This window comes from Botryllus schlosseri, chromosome 13 (assembly GCF_051294905.1).
Source record: "Botryllus schlosseri isolate E-star chromosome 13, Bs_hap1, whole genome shotgun sequence".
NCBI lineage: Eukaryota > Metazoa > Chordata > Ascidiacea > Stolidobranchia > Styelidae > Botryllus > Botryllus schlosseri.
Window position 1 is genome coordinate 12,483,037 of NC_137248.1, and position 17,822 is coordinate 12,500,858.

The window sequence follows — 17,822 nt, forward strand, 5'->3', positions numbered from 1 at the left end:
GAAATGATACTTGTTGCCGTTTATTTTAAAATAAGTCGTTGTGGGGATGCCTTATGCTATTCAATGTCCTGGATGCACATATAAATTGAAAGGAAAGTTTCACGCCTCTAACATGCCTTATCCGTTTCTGTTTCTGTTTAGACATGCTCCCTATTGCATATGGATCATTATACTTACAAGAGTTCGAACGAATGGATACATAATTTGAAAGCGCACCCTTGTGCAAGTATAAGGTATGCATAATCGGGCTGAGCTGGGCACAATGATCCACTAGGCACATGAAACCTCAATCGGTCGTATTCCAGCTTCAAAGACATATAGTACAAAGTTACGCTCGTTAGTGGGAATCAGTGTTGGGATGACTCGAGTCACCTTTTTTCGTATGACTTGACTGGACTCGAGTCACTTTGCAAAAATGACTTAACTTGACTCGGCGCTTCAGAAATGCAGATTGACTCGTGACTCGAAGCAGAATTCACTAGTCAATTTCAAGACAGCACTTAGTAATTACAGAGTGTCGATGTCGACTTAATCCCTGTATCTTGTATAAGTTCGGATTGCTAACCAATCGCTCAATGATTGCGCGTTTAACCGAGCCTGGATTGTTATATCACAAATAAATTGATCGCAAACCCAGTGATCGGAGCTTACAGCTTACGTTGTCGTAAAATTGCTCATCTTAACAAACCCTCTCGAATGATTTAAATCGAACGAATATCGTTAATACGTAGGAAGTGTATTGTACCATATTATCTGTTGAACTTTCTTGAGGTTTCGTATGTTATTCTGTGTTTTGGCAGATAGATTGAGGCTATACCGTTTTACTTGCGTACTTTAGCAGTTCTGCGTATGCGTGAGCGATACAGCGCCCGTATAATCAGCTCTTTATTCGTTCCCCGATTAAGAATATATGGGGACTTCATCTGTAGTCAAAATTCACTAACTTTGAATCATGCCTCGTATTTCGAGAATTCGACTTGATTAGTGACTTGACTCGTGACCTAATCTGACTTCACTCGAGTCACTTCTAAAAATCGAATGTCTTGACTTGACTCGAGTCATAATGTGCAATGAATCGACATGACTTGTGCCTCGAAGAGTGACTTGATCCCAACACTGGTGGAAATGCCATTTCCGCAAAATCGTGGTCATTTCACAGCATTGTAACAAAGTGCAATAAAATAGGACTGGTCAAAAAATTTCCTTCATTTGGTGTAGAATTGGCATTAGTTTCTCTGCTGTAGCACAAAACATGCAATTGAGCGTATTTGATGTGTGTCTCATACACTCCCATCACGTCATAATGAGTGATACTCGAATATTCGACTACGCTGTCCGCCAGTAGCCTAATACTCGGTTCGAAATCGATTCACTGAGGTACTCGATTTTGCCCAGCAAAAATGCCTGCTTTATTATGTTTTCAACGTGATATCTTATTTGTGTTGGGGATTCTCTGGGCTCTTCATCTATGAGCTCACTGCGGTGTATATAAAAGAACAGTGAAGCAGTGACGTTCGGCGAGGTTCATGGTTAGTGAGGCACTGACCCTTTGTAGACGTATTAACCTGTGAAATAAACAAGCAACGATTTTGCACGACACGTACACGCATTATTCAATTTGCGACAAAGGCGCTGCAGAAAGTTATCTGCGTGACGACCAACGTTGAATTGGTGTCTGATAAATATTGACACTTTCAATGATGAACATGGCATGCGATATATGGTAGTCCTATGTATTGTATTTCAGCACATAACCCTACACCTACACTGTACCGAACAAAGGGGACTGACGAATAATGGATAGTAGCACAGTACTATGATTTATAATATAATGGCATGGTACGTGTAAAAATGTCGGACCACCAAAAGTAGAACTACAATCATTTATCTCATGACCATAGAAGCAATTCGTTGAACTGCCACGAACCAAAAATCTCAATTGAAACGGGGTAGGATATATGCTACGTTACATAATATCACATCAAAACTTGAGCTTCAAACTAGACCAGTTTAACGCAGAGCGAACGTTTGTAGTTGTATAATTGTATATCTGACTCCAAGATGTATTATTGACTCCAAGAAGGTTGCGTTTACAATTCGCTGCGTGTTTCCTCTTCCGTTCGACGACCGGCGTAACCACGCCGTACGGCCTTGTTGGCTGACGTACCACGACCTGTCTATTGCACACGTATTCGATGGATCACACTGACGAATATATTTTGTTTCTGTCTCCACGACTTGTAATTTTATTGCCAATCACGTACGGCCCAAAAATGCATATCTTTTCCACCCAATCAGCGAAATACTTATGAATGTCTCTCGACTTCCGAATCATCGCAATAATCATGAATGTATATCGACTTCCGAGTCAGCTAATAATCACCAATGCATGCATCAATGTCTCTACGTGGTATTACACACGTATATCTCGAAATGAACCCAACATCGTACGATTGATTTCTATAATTCACACGGCAAATAGACGACTCACGAAGGTCTTTCGGGTTTTCACTTCAGGGAATTGGGTAAGGTTCACAACACTCCCTATTGCTCAAATCTTAAAATGGCGTGAACAATATACTTCTTTAAAAGACCATAATAATAATGGATAGTAGCACAGTACTATGATTTATAATATAATGGCATGGTACGTGTAAAAATGTCGGACCACCAAAAGTAAAACTACAATCATTTATCTCATGACCATAGAAGCAATTCGTTGAACTGCCACGAACCAAAAATCTCAATTGAAACGGGGTAGGATATATGCTACGTTACATAATATCACATCAAAACTTGAGCTTCAAACTAGACCAGTGATTCCAAAACTGTGTGCCGCCGCAGTTCGCCGCGATTATTTTTTAAATTTAAAATGGGGCATGCAGACAAGCTCATGGCATTTTAAATACCTCTACTCTAACAATAGCCCTTCAATAGGCACACATGACGACGAAACCAATGACGGCATTGTCAATAGAGGGGAATTGCCACGCCACAATGGGACTGTTATGTTGGACTTTCCATTCCGTATGCACAATTGCACACAATTGTAACTGCTAGAGGTACGCAGACCTGGGCTCGGTTTCCGGCCAGTAAATAATGTTTTACTATTTCCAGAGCTTTAGTATTTTTTTAGGTATCGGCGGGGCTTAAGATAAGTATTGTAGGCTCCTGTATCAGCAATATTATTCCTAAATATCTGGCGATATTGCTGAAGAAGAAGAACGGTATGGGTCAGTGATCGGGAACCTTTTTTGTCCGAAGAGCCATATTGGCCTTATTTTTTCCACTTTACCTCCCAAAGAGCCATACATGTCAATCAGTTGTTACGTCACAATTGAAAATTACTGACGTCATGGTCACACTTATTCGAACTCACTACACGGGATTCGTCGCCACATTTTCTCTGTAAAAACTCGTACTAATTATGCTGGTTGCCTTACTCGAGCATGCGAAACTTGAGTTACGAGAACGTATAGGTTCGTCGTGATGTTCCTTTTAAATGCGAGAACCCATCATCACTTGCGTAGGTGGAGCCAAACATGGTCACTGCAGCCATCTACATAGGCCTACCCATTCTAAGCTGTTAGCGAAAATTTTGAAACCTTCAACTATTATTGGTATTTTCTATTGATGTTCATGAATGACTATACTTTGAGCATTCTTCTCCCAAATTCACACAATTTGTATGTTATTGTTCGAAAATGAAGCGCGAAACGAGAGTTGAGGCACTGACGGGTCAGACCTCTACATTGATAATGCAATTCATCGTAAATAGCTTAGAATTTATTATAACTGATATTAATCCAATGTAACTGTTGCACTGACTCCGAAAATCTAACTACTGACCGACTTCTCAACTCTCAAAGTCTTCGGTGGCAACATCAACGTTGCGCCACACGCCTATTTTATCGCCGGTAGAGCTATACTTGCCAATCAAGAACGTGGGTAGCTATGGCGTTGTTGGTAATTCGAGTTTGTAACGTTTGTAACGGCAGTTCATTTCGCGCAGGAGATCAGGAAGGCAATGTGTATATGAAAACTGCGTTGTCATATTGGTGTCGCCATGTCTGCTATCCTCTTTGATCAATCAACGTATCGCGCAATCCAATATTTCGAGTCGGGTAGCGGGGTATAGGCTACATCAAATTCGCGAGTGATATTGTTCGCCAGCGCGACAGTAACTTAAATTTGAGGATTTTGAGAAGACTTCGAGTCCATAAACCTGAAGACGGCTTCACCTTTACCTCTCCAAACATGTTTATACTGCCACGTGATGAAAATTTACTAACAAGTCGCTGCAATATTGATCAATTCAGTATAAAAATAAACATTTGGCAAAGAGCCATATCTTATACTCAAAAGAGCCATATATGGCTAGCGAGCCATAGGTTCCCGACCACTGCCGTAGACAACGTAATACCAAGAGAGGTAGTGGCTGAAGTCCGACATTTCAAGAAAATTTGAAGCACTAAATATTTTTTTACTGAAGCCATCGGGTGAGCCCGTCTTCTTTGTTAATGGTTATCAGGTAGCCGTGTTGGAATATACTTTGAGTCGATATTATGAGAAAAAACATGCCGTGAAATACATACACCCGGTCGAGGCGAAAGAACTGCAAGCGAAGCTAGCAAACAATGAGACTATTTACCAAGCCACGCACATAACATGATTCAGCGAGAGATCAGCTATGTAATATCCACATTGCATTTCCGTGTCGTAGTAGAAAAATGTGTCGGTTTATGTGTTTGACAAGGCTTACAAATGTTTTATTTTTCTCAAGGTTTTGAATAGCGAAACTGAATAAATATTATTCTTTGTAGATTAACTCGCACTTTCTCATTGCCTAATATTAAGACATCCCCTTAGCAGCATGTGTTAGCAATGCAATTCACTGCTTCCAATTGAGAAATAAATTTAATACATCGCATGATAAGTTATAAACTTTTGTATCGGCCCACCAACGAATTATCTGCTTCTTACTTGACCCGCGGGGAAAATAATAATTGCCCATCCCTGTTCTATGGCGTCATAATAAGGACTCGAAACCTGATACTCCAATCAGAATCGAATCACTCATACACAGGCCGTGTTTTTTTGGCATATGCCAAAACTGCCAAAAATAACTTATTTTTGGCATTTTTCAATTTTTATTTTTGGCAGTTTTGGCATCGTCCTCTAAATAAATAGTTTCAGCCTCGAATTAGTCACAAAAACGCTTTATTTGGGCTTTAGTTTGTCAAAAGACACCACAATATGTGCTGCATCCACGTATTATCAGTGCCAACAAACAATAAGAAGAAGAAAATACCTAGCGATTTCATAGGTTAATAATATCAAACGAAACCACAAAATGTGCAGTATCCATCGGAATCGGTGCCAATGAGCAAAAAAGAAAGAAAGAAAAGCCTAATAAACACGCTCAACATCTGATTGTTACAGCTGTTGAATAGAGTTGAATCGTTTGCACTGTAACAGTGCTTCCAAATTCAGGTCAGCTAAGTTTCTCCTAAATTCATTTCTCGCCGAGCGAATCTGGGAAATATCGGCTTTAACAGTAGCCGTTGAGGGAATGAATGTTGCCAGTCAGCCACAAAAGGTTTTCAGAGCTTCAAAATCTTTGGAGGGCCGAACCGGCTTCCATGCATCATGAAAAGAGATCACTTCGCCAGTGCCATCGATCTCATCGCGGAAAGAATTTTCTTCCCGATCCTTTCCAGGAGTTTCCCGTGTTGTCTCTCAACACATTCTTTTTAGTAGCCCGACTATCATTTCTCCTTCAGTCTACCGATACATTTTCGGAGGACTTGTGTCACTTCAGGTGGCTTTAATATTACCAAATCGCATGGAAGAGTCCTGGGAAGGTTAGCTTGTTTAAGAACATTGGCGCATCAAGACTGTCTGGCAAAACGAGACTATGCAGCTCAGAAATAGCCAGACAGTTTGTTGCGTCACAATATTCAACTCGATCACAATGCGAAAATCGTGGTTGATTTTGGGGGTTACAGTTCCATGAGCAGAATATAATTTATATTTTAATAATTAGTACTGCGGCAGCTTATCATTGATATTCGTTTTATCAAATTTAGCGCTCCACAAGCCGGTCAAAACTGGTCGTAAAATTGCATTTGGACAAATGGAAAGTATGACATAAACCAAATGCAGTCAGCCGTTCAATCTCGCTGTGCCCACACCATTTAGGACACCATGCTTTCACCCCTAATGGGTGGCCTAGACCCAGATTACGAAACCTGCCTTTCACAAACGCTCTTCTCGCTTGTAACGCGGTCCTGTGAACACAACACCATGAACGAAATACACTATTTGGCAGGCCGTGTTATTTTTGGCATATGCCAAAAAATGCTTATTTTTGGCATTTTCAAATTTTTATTTTTGGCAGTTCTGGCTCCTGAAACGCCAAAAATAACACGGCCTGCTCCTACCCTTGATTTTTCCTGCCCTACAGGGACAATTTCGTCTATTTTGTGTACAGTGTGTGCCAGGCTACGAGGCTAGGGTGACCTGTATTTATGCAGACGGTGAACAGGGTAGCTGCCGATACATGAATAGGAAGCGTTGGTATGAATACATGATAAATATCAGCCAATATGTTGCCGCTGTTCCTTAATTTATCGCGTGCAAATTTCCCAGTGAGGGGCATTCAACAAATAGGATAGCTTTTGGCGCATAATAACATGCAGGCCGACATCCAAGTCAACGCAATCACACCGCCAGTATTCATGTGCATTAGGGCTCTTCAAAAATGACTTTTTTTCTCAAATCGTACTGGCTACTTGATAAAATTGTTAGGTTACCTAATTTAAGCCTACACACAAAATTTGGTTCAATTCCAGCCAGTAACCGCTTTGCTACAGGAGAACAAAGTTTCTATTTATTACATAAAAATAAATATTAAAAAATTGGAAAATTTTCTGTTCACCCCATGAAAGTGTTAGCCTGTCTATAGAAACGATGCTGACCAAATTTGGTTCAATTCCAACCGGTGGAAGCGGAGTTATTGCCGTTGAAAAATTTGGATTCGAATAAAATAGTATTTATGGTGACCGATTCTTTGTTTATTTATTATAGTTGTGCTCACCGTAAATACTATTTTATTCAAATCCAAATTTTTCGACGGCAATAACTCCGCTTCCACTGGTTGGAATTGAACCAAATTTGGTCAGCATCGTTTCTATAGACAGTCTAACACTTTCATGGGGTGAACAGAAAATTTTCAAATTTTTTATTATTTATTTTTATATAATAAATAGAAACTTTCTTCTCCTGTAGCAAAGCGGTTACTGGCTGGAATTGAACCAAATTTTGTGTGTAGGCTTAAATTAGGTAACCTAACAATTTTATCAAGTAGCCAGTACGATTTGAGAAAAAAAGTCATTTTTGAAGAGCCCTAATGTGCATTGTGCATAGCGAGTTTACAAAATAAGAAAATACAAATACAGCGTACTGCAAGGTGTAGAGGCCTATATCTGCTTGCCATGCACAATATGGCGCGATCATATATGATAGGGTTACCATACGTCCTCCTACGTCCTCTAAACATTGTGACCAATTGTTAGATTACTGTTGTTTCTCTCCCGATAGCACCGTCGCCCTTCGGACATAGAAGACTATAGGTGAGGTTTGCGGTAAAAGTGCAATTGCCAATGAAGATGATCACAAACAATTGACAGCTATTAAGGAAGTCATGTGATTCACTCTGTTCTTATATAGCCAATGGCCTGATTCATTTGAAATTCTTTTCACGGCCAAACTTCGCAATATGGATCAAATTAAAGTCATCGCTTTGATGTGCTGTCTCTCTGTGGCGCACGGTACAGCAGTGAAAACACCAGCTGCATCATCCCCGGCAGTTGCGAAACCAGCTGGGTGTGTCGATGATTTAGGAGTTGTAAAGCCGGTTGGATCAGTCTACAAGAAGGGATGTAACGAGTGCACCTGCACAGTACTAGGCAAAGAGCATTGCTCATTGTAAGTATAGCCACAGATATTTTGTTTAGGTAGCTGAAGTAACACATATTCGAAATTCTTTGACAATTAGGCCTATAGGTTGTTACAAAATTGGTGGAAAAACAAAACGGTATGACTGCTTGTCATCCCAATGATACTATTAAGTATGATGGTAAAACTAAAGGAATGTGGGCTAAAAGGGAAAGAAAACGAAACGGTATATTCTATCTGACGTCATGGCTGCTTTTCTACAAAATAGTACAAGCGTGCAGTACGGTCCTGTCTATAATGGTAATACCGCAGGACTCTTTCATTATATTTTCCGTTTTTATCAGGCCACCAGGGACCACCTTCGTGATTCCGGGGAAAGGCTGCAAATCTGTCTTGAACAAGGCGACTTGCCAATTCGAGGTGGTAACCGATACGATTATTCCCGCTCCTTGCGCCGCCCCTGTTTTCGGTGTACTAGTTTTCTAGTCCTGTTACGTAGCCTCGTCCCTTGCGCGATGTATCATTCTACTGAGAAAGAATAAGTTTAATAAAATGAGTGGTTGCAGGAGCTCCAGCAACGGTTTTATTGTGTACTGGGTGGGGTAGAAAATACTTGTTTCTGAACAGAATACAAAAAATAATTTGATTGCAAGGCTGTATTGCAAGCTATATTTCAGATCAAAATGATATCAAAATAGAACCCTCTCAACGAAGTAACCAGTGACGTGCGGTGAGGTTCATCATGGCTAGTGAGGCACACCCCCCAACAGACACACACACACAAACACGGACGCATGTAAAGTAGCCTACCTGATAATGAGATCCAAAATGTGAATAACAACAGCAGCAGGTATGGAAAGCATTTTCTTTGCACACTGCACACACCGTTGCAATTCCACATTATACAATACATGTAGGGCTGGTCGCTATTGTGCTAAATGGGAAAGTTGAAACGAATAATAATTCATATCTCTTCAAGTACCGGGATAAATTATTCGAAGCATAAAGCAACAACAAGGCAGCCTATATGCAAGTAGTTATCAAATACCAAAATTTAACGGAAAATAAATAACAGCTACATAAGTAAGGGAATGTATTTGCCCCGCATTGCGTATTGGCGGTCGTTACTATATAATTCCTACAATACTGTTGTATTCCGAAATTGATAGCGCATTTCACTGCGCTGCGATTGTCCAATTGTTAGCGAATAGTGCATGAGGCAAATTCGTTTTTGCCTCACTTGGCCATTGTTTCTCTGCGATGACATTGTCTGTAATAAAGCCGAATGTCACATTCCTTGGCGATTTTGAGGGGTTCTTGTCGTCTGGCACTGTAATTATTTGGATTTTCGGACTCAGTGTGACGATAGCCTTTGATTGATATCAGTTGTTATGAATTCCGAGCTATTTATGGTGAATTGCATTGTCGCAGGCGAGGCACGGGCGGGTCGTGCCTCACCTGTGCCTCAACTCTCCTTTCTAGCTGTATTTTTGAATAATAATAATGCAAACTGATGATGTTGTGTGAAAAAATGTTCAAATTTAGTTATTTATGAACATCGATGTAAAATATCAATAATAATCGTTGACTCATGTTGGGTTTTCACAATTTTCACTTACTCTCCCAGCCCGGTAGAAGGCCGTAGGAGCGTAAGATATACAGAACGAATATAACCCATCGTAATAGGATTGCGACGTATACTTGTGGAGCATTGCTATTCGATATTGGTTCATAAACTATACTAACTTAACGCGAGACAACCTCAGCGAAACCCTGGGGTTCTCGGGAACACCGGATAAGAATCGGTGATCCAGAAGGAACAGGCGGAGTAAACATCAGGTATACACGAAACTATTTGCGACCTGATAAGGACTTCGGCGTCATTTTAGGTGGGATATGATACACACCATAGTTGGCGAGTGTTTGCATGCGAGTTGAGTAAATAAATCAGAGAATTGGAGTGATATGTTATCTGTACCACTCGATGTGGCGTTTGCAGCAAGGGGCTTCGCACACATAGTGATCAGCAAGGAGCTATAGCTGAAATATAATCAAACGCATGCAGCTGAAGGCCTATTGCATTATACATTCTGCGACATAGAGGATAGGCCTACTCCCCAATTGCAATCATATTGCAGTAAGGTTGCGGTGACCATGATGACTCATATCATCCAATGCGTGCTGTATAATTTACTAATACTAACTACCCGAATTCGGGCAGCAGGTGAGTTGCTGTTCACTAATAGACCTAAATAATTTGTATGGAAATGATACGTAAGATTTGTGATACGATTTGTTATTGCGTGGTGAAATATATCCATCGGATCCCGAAATTGTAAGGAATTTTGCTATCGTGACCATAAACCATACAGCGTTACTATATGCTACTATGATTATTTCGTAGTATTTCGTTCGCATGTAAAAGTAGTTCCGAATTTTAAAGCTATGGAGGTTGAGGTACGATTGAGTCTGAACGAGCATGTTACTGTGTGTTGTATACAGAGTTTGCCGACGCTACTGATTGGCCCATACCTAGGTACACCAATCGCATGCGACCCTCAAACACTACCATACATGGTGAGCTTCCTTAGTGTGTGTTAAAAGTGAGTAGTTCTAGTTCTAGGTCTAGTTCTAGCTGCAGATTTTGAAAATTCAGTAGTTCTAGTTCTAGTGCAAAAAATATTAGTAGCCGTCCAACTAAAAAGCACGTGTCCTCATTTTGCCTGCATCGAGATACCAGTGTTGTATTGAATGATGTTTGTACAGGTACTGGTACACTGTACACAGTCATTGCTAGCGCAGAGCCATCACTACTAGCCTAACAGTGGCTTAGCCAGCAGGCGGGTTTGTGGGTCGAAATCTCTCCCATTTCAAAATGGAAACCCCGTCCTTTTAAAATGTCGATTATGTGTCTGATATTTTCGTAAAATGATATTGATGTATTGCCCATGAGAATGAAATCCGGTTCAGTACGGTTCTTAACGTTTAATGACTTGGGAGCCCCTACGCCATATGTGGACAATTATTTTTCTGAGAGTGAGAAGCAGGAAATACGTTAACGGGCTATGTCAAAAGTTTGCACTATGTTCTGCGGTGTATTAAAGGGGCACTGCACTCTAAAAATGATATGGTCACAAATTGAAGCTCAAAACGAAAAAAAAAAATTGGCCACAGCCATTTTCTTCCATTTTCTTCAGAACGCCACCGCAGTGTTGAGATGACTCGAATAAACTTTTTCGTATGACTTGACTTGACTCGAGTCACTTTGGAAGAATGACTTGACTTAAGTTGACTCGGAGCTTCAAAAATGTGCATTGACTCGTGACTCGGAGTAAAATACAACGGGATACAACGTCTTTTCGCATGTATATTTATTTAACTAGATATTCGTTATGTGATTTAAGATAAATGATCAATTAATCTGTCTTTCACACAGCTAGCAAAATGTAAATGACTTTGAATCACTCGTACTTCAAAAATTCAATTTGACTTGAATTGTGACTTGACTCGTGACTTGACTTGACTTGACTCGACTTGACTCGAGTCACCTCCAAAAAACGAGTGACTTGACCTGATCCGAGTCGCCTTTGAAAATCAATTGACTTGACTTGACTCGAGTGAAAATCTGCAATGACTCGAGATGACTCGTGATTCGAAAGTAGTGACTTGATCCCAACACTGCGCCACCGTAATTGAGGTGCAATTCATTGAAATGTTCAGATGACGTTCCAGCTGTCGCGGTTGCGCGACATCGTTTCTGAACACATTGACAAAATTTATGGCGCGATGTCTTCAATGTCGCACTTGCTCGACGCGATTAGGCAATCACTTACAGAGAAAACTTTAGATAGCTTGAAGGAATCATGTTTTACACACCAGGGCGGTTTAGTTACGTTAAGTATAGGCGTACGGTACCGGCGCTCAACGTACGATGCTAAGTCAAGAGGATATTTTTCTGAAGCCTGTCATGACTCCATAACATTTGCTAGCTGACGGATACTGAGATGCCATTACAGTTGTATATTGATGCAAAGCTAATCACTAATCACACACCTGTAATGTACAGCAGAGATGAGCGGATTTGAAATTTCCATGTCCTAATCCAATCCAAATCCGAACCTTTAAATCCAAATCCAAATCCTAATCCATAACTTTTACTCATCCAAGTCCATGTCCAATCCTACTCCGATTCCAACTGGAAATTCAGAAAAAATACTAATTTATGCAATGGAGGGATTCGAAAATTGTCTTTCACAACCAACGATTCACTTGATTCAAGATAACTTAGTAACCATAAGTACATTAATAACTGATCTGAAAAAAGTTTCTCGCCATTCGCCACATGACATTTCAATCTCCTAGAACAGGGGTTCTCAACCCGCGGCCCGCGGGCCGCATGCGGCCCGCAGACGTATATTTTGTGGCTCGCGACATCTTTCATTATAAACGCAATTACTAATGACACGGTATTATTACAAATTAGTTTAGATACTTAGCTCTTTTATCGCACCGTCTCTGCTTCGTTCGATTGCTCAATACTCATTATTGAAGACAGTGGTTCTCAAACTAGGGGTACGCGCCCTCTTTGGTGCGTGAAGCATCTGAAGGGGGCGCGAAGGTGCGGTCAACTGAAAAAAAATTTTGCGCTGCGCGCAATTTATCCCCAATTCATAGTTATTCCTCTGTGTATAGTCCAAATTTCATATTTGAGAATTCTCTGATCAACGACTATAACCTTCCATGCCATCAAACTAGCCGTTTGTATTGCGAGCATTCTGGTTGCATTTTGTCATATGAAGATAAGGGGGCACGAAATGTTTCCCTATCAAAAGGGGGGGGGGGAGGGCGTGACTAAAAAATGTTTGAGAACCACTGCTTCAATGTGCTCTCGTTTCTTGATATATGCTCGACTTCAGATTGTTGTTGTTATTCGGCTGGACTCTGGCTCGTTATTCGGCTGGACTCTGGTTCAAGAGAATCCCGCTACTTAGTAGGCCTACACTTTTAAAGAGTGTTTGACTCACTGCGAACGGTTGTTGAGATTGCCGACGACGTTATACAGACGCATCGTTTAAAATTGCTTCGAATATCGCTAAACCCCAGAAATCTGATATAGAAGGTGTGATTTCAATGAAATCGTAACACACTTTGCGAATATTTGCCGTTTCCGGAACTTAGCAGCAAGGACAACATCACCTGACAAATTTCGAACATACAATCGTCTGATTCAATCCTGACCAGACGAGTAACATCAATATCAGTCAATCTTTTATCGCCTGTTCTGAAACACGTTGCCGCGTAGACTACTTTTACGCAGCCTTGGATGAATCCACCGACATTGTATAACTAATTATCTGGTTAAATTTCATCAGAGTGTACATATATGCAGAGAAATACTGGCTGGGCAAACGTGGGGAGGGGACCAGCGAAAAATATCAACTTGACAAAGCTGACTTCTGTAACTATTGGTACAGTGCCTCAGGCATGAACGGAAAGGAGAAATGTTGATAGTTTTGCTCAGAAATGCCCCCAAACACCAGACTTCTTCTCATATCACTCAGAGCTCAATGTGATAATGGTCTCTGTTACGCAAAAGTTATAGTAATTTTATACTTGCTCGCCCACGCATTGGATAAAAGAGTTCGGCTCTCTGGTGGAATGATTTGAAGTTGCATATACCGACTTGACAACGAATGTAATGCACGCTCCATGAAGGGATTTACTTGCGCCGCTAGAAGATACGAATTCTCACAAGCAGCAGCGGCAAACTTACGAACGCTGTTCATTATTACTTTATAATGCATAGAAATGTACTAAATGCCGGTATACGACTGGTAAATCGGCTACAATAGCCTAAATTTAATGGTAGCCCATGAATACCAGGTAACATAGTTCTGCGGCCCGCAGCGTCTTTTGCTGTTAAAATGCGGCCCGTTATACAAGGGAAGTTGAGAACCCCTGTCCTAGAAAATAGGTAAATCCAATCCAAATCCTAATCCATTCTGAAAAAATGTCTAATCCAAATCCAATCCAAATCCGACAAAATTTCACAAATCCTGTTTTTTCAAAACCTAATCCTAATCCATGCTCATCTCTGATGTACAGCATATTACTGACTGCACAGTGCACAGTCTTTAGAGTAGTGGTCTTGGGGAAGAGACAGACACGGGATATTTTGCATCATTTACCAGAGGTGGTCAGTAACAAAGTACTTCTACTTTTTCGAAGTACTCGAGTAGTTTTCCTCTACTACTGGTATTTACTCAAGTGGATCTTTTTTTCGCTACTTCTACTTCGTAATATTTTGGGAAATACTTACTTACTTTTCGCTATTTTCAGTTTGTCAAGTAGAAGTATTTTAATCCTCCAATAAGAAAGATAGACTGAGGAATTTCGGGGCTATTTTCACGTAGTACTACAGTTGAGTGTGTCACCTTGAATTGGTCCCTCTCAACAACGTACAGCACGTGCCATATTATTGTCCAGCTATCGTTCACGCAATAAATGTCATGACGTAATTCCATCGTTGGTCGAGTACTTGACGCGAGAACTGAGAAATACTCGCATACTCATTTACAACCGCTACCTCAACTGTAACACGAAAAATGTTGAGTGTCCGTGAGGCTTGGAGCTCAATAGGTCATCCGTACCCGCGTGATTTGTTAATCAGTTTGAGGCTTGGTGCTGGTGATAAGTTTTTGTCAGTGATTCAAAGTAGTCAAGATTAGGGATATAAGGGATTCGATTGTTGTATTGTTTGGACGTTTGGTGCATCATTGAGATAATTGTCATTATTCATTTAGATTATATGTTTGTCCTAGAGAGCTAACTGTTATTAACCGATTTGTAACCGCTGCCTGACGTGGACTTTCATTTGATAAATTGGTGATCCTATTTCTGTAATTGCTTGAATTACTTTGACCGTGTCTCAGGGGTAGGCTCGGATAATAGGACGCATAGAAACTAGGATGTGATTGGAATCGAGTTAGCAAGTTACTCGATCAGTCTAAGTTGATACAGCCAAGTCTCTACCGAGCCAAATATAACGTACTATCGTAACTAGGCTACGACCAAAAGTACGTTACATTAACAACATCTTATTCTTTCCAAATATACTTCGTATTTGAGTAAACATGTGTGGATTGAAGAGCTCGCAAACCTCAGTACAGGATTTCCAGGTTATGTAGCCAGCAAAGCTAACCTAATATACATCGGTCAGCTACTTTGTTACAACAGGAATGCCGCCAAGTCCCTATACTGTTGCCGTACCAACATTAATTTTCATAAAAGTCATATAATACCCAGAATTTTCGTTGCGCTAAGTACACAGTAGATATGGAGTGACAAATATGTCTTAACGAAAGTATCGCTGAATATATTTAGATACCGGGTCGTGTGGTTCCGTTCACACCGCATTGTCACCTATGCCAAATATTTCGTCACATGAAGTATATGGCCTCCCATAACGTTTGAAACTTTCGTTTCGCAATCTAGCAATAACCTATTATACCTATCATACCCAGCCCATGACGTGTCCTAATCAGGAAAAGTGGACTTTGACATTTTAAACGTTAGTCCTGTTTTAGCAGACCACCGTTGAAACTTTCTAGTAATAAACATGAAATTTATTTTCCGCTTTTTAGAAGTACTATTTGTATTTTTCTTTCCATTACGCGCATTATAGGTTGAGTTCTAATTATAGTTTCAGTTCTTTTGTCTGGAAAACATACATGTTGAAATATAAAAGCAAGTGTAGTAATGCCTTATATTTTCCGAAAATAAAGCAATACACTATATGGCATTTTTACGATCTGCCATATTTTTAATTAACGTATACTAATCGCGCAAAGTGTAAGCCGTATCCGACACAACTTCTCCGTACTGGTCTTCGACTGAACTAGGGGCCTTATGATGTGGGGGAGGGCGCCATGCCATGATATTGTCTAAAACGGGGTGTTCGAGTAAACAAAGAATTAGTATCGCATTTCCATATCAATACTATCATTTACATCCCATGATGTGGACGAATGCTTATTCTGTCAAAAATTGACACCTCCGGGGATGCATCAATATCAATCAAGCTCGCTACACCTTCCGCATACCTCAATATGCAGCTTTTTACAGTCCATGCGAACGAAATACGATCATTTTCACAGCTACTTACTAACTTGAGTAGATTTAAAGTGAGTCAATTCTACTTCTACTTCAAGTAGTTTTAGGTTGCTTATGAAAGAAGTACTTCTACTAGTGCTTGGGCAGATTTTTTCGTCGCTACTTCTGCTTCTACTTGAGTAGCTTTCTTGACTACTTTGACCACCTCTGTCATTTACCCATGGCATAGCAACTATCTTGATACGATCCAGTTTACTTGTTCAAGACACAGATGTACAGTCAACACGAAAATATCAATATTTTATTTGCATCAAAGTTCAAATTTCAGTGAATTGTAGCTCCATTATGGTGACTTTCTGAAGAAAATGGCTGCGACCAAAACATTTTTTTCGTTTTGCCCTTCAATTTGAAACCACATCATTTTTAGAGTGCAATGCCCCTTTAATTCATAATCATTTCTAAATTGAAAGCACTGAACTACGTTGCTAACACAAGCTTCTGAGTGGATGTGTTACTATTAGGCAGTAAGGAACTTATAGTCCAACGGCCGGCAACCTTCCGCGTGCAGCAATCGAAAATATGTCAATTTCAAAAATATTGCGAACTGGCGTGCCAAACATTTATTTATCGTTTGAAGCAGGGAAATCCACCTACTGCTTATCTGAAGCTGGCAACGGCATCGGTTACGCCAGTGGTTCTCAAATTATGGATGGCGAAAGGTATAAATTCTGGTCGCTTACCGCACAACAGCTATCATTTAATGTACATAATATTAGACTAATTTACTGCAAAAATATTTATTCGTGCTAAGGACTATTTACTGCGGTTGCTTTGTAGTTTCTGTGTTAGGTACCGTAGCCAATAAGCGACACCCGCATCAACGTTGTTACCACGGTATGGTTTGATCATGTAAAATGTACCCAGCACCTCTGTATAATACAAGTCGGCTTGACACATAGGTTTGTCTGTACAGCTCTGAAGGTCGTGGAAAAGACTGTCGCTATTCAAAATATATTGGCATCACTTACACGTATCAGACGAAACTATATGGAATAAAATCTCTTTTCGTGAGACCAACGCGCGTTTCACATTTCATCGCATGGCTCATTATGCTATCCATGGGGTTCATTTGCACTGTGCGACTCATACTGCGGGCACATGACTATGCGGCCCAGGTCATTTCGACGTCTAGACATTTCAATATCGAACGTTTTGGTCAATATGCGGCGGGTATCTAATCTCAAGGTTTTATCGCCGCCAATCATTTTACAAGCGCGGTTAACGGAGTCGCATTATTCCCGAAAAGTTATGTTGGTATCTCCTAATACCGAGCCCCGAAATGCCAGTTCCTAATAGTCGTTCTCCCGCAGGCTGCACAGAGCGCAACCCTTGACTAAAGCATCGCAAAGGCCACATACCATATTAGCATGCCGTTCACTCATAATTGCTAATACATTTGGAGTCATTGCTGTATATTAAGCATATTTTGTATTTTTTCGATGTATTTTGGGGTATCCACATTAAAATTATATCCGCCAAGTGCGGAGAAAATTTTCAAGATAAATAGAATCTGCAACTAAATACCCTACTTTTTATTCATATTGATTAATGATTATATATCCTTCTCAAAAGACACCCAAATGTATGGGATATTACAGTTAGGTCACTCCATCCCGAGCGGTGTGTAGCTTGGTAAAATAGCCTTGTTGTGTTGGTAGTTTCGCAGGCAGTTTTTCAAAAATTCGCTTTCT

The 17,822-nt window shown here is 40.4% G+C and overlaps 2 protein-coding genes across 2 annotated transcripts in view; one reads left to right on the forward strand and one right to left on the reverse strand.

Moving 5' to 3' along the window:
* The window catches only part of LOC145453504 (B-cell receptor-associated protein 31-like), a 457,607-nt gene that overhangs the window by 235,563 nt on the left and 204,222 nt on the right, over positions 1-17,822 (reverse strand). The gene's annotated exons all lie outside the window — the stretch shown is intronic.
* LOC145453482 (uncharacterized) overlaps positions 7,718-17,822 on the forward strand; it is a 56,272-nt gene continuing 46,167 nt past the window's right edge. The window contains exons 1-2 of the mRNA XM_080331456.1: positions 7,718-7,989; positions 8,304-10,183. Of these exons, the coding sequence (XP_080187582.1) occupies positions 10,114-10,183 (70 nt within the window). The 5' untranslated portion in view covers positions 7,718-7,989; positions 8,304-10,113. The remainder of the gene's footprint in view (positions 7,990-8,303; positions 10,184-17,822) is intronic.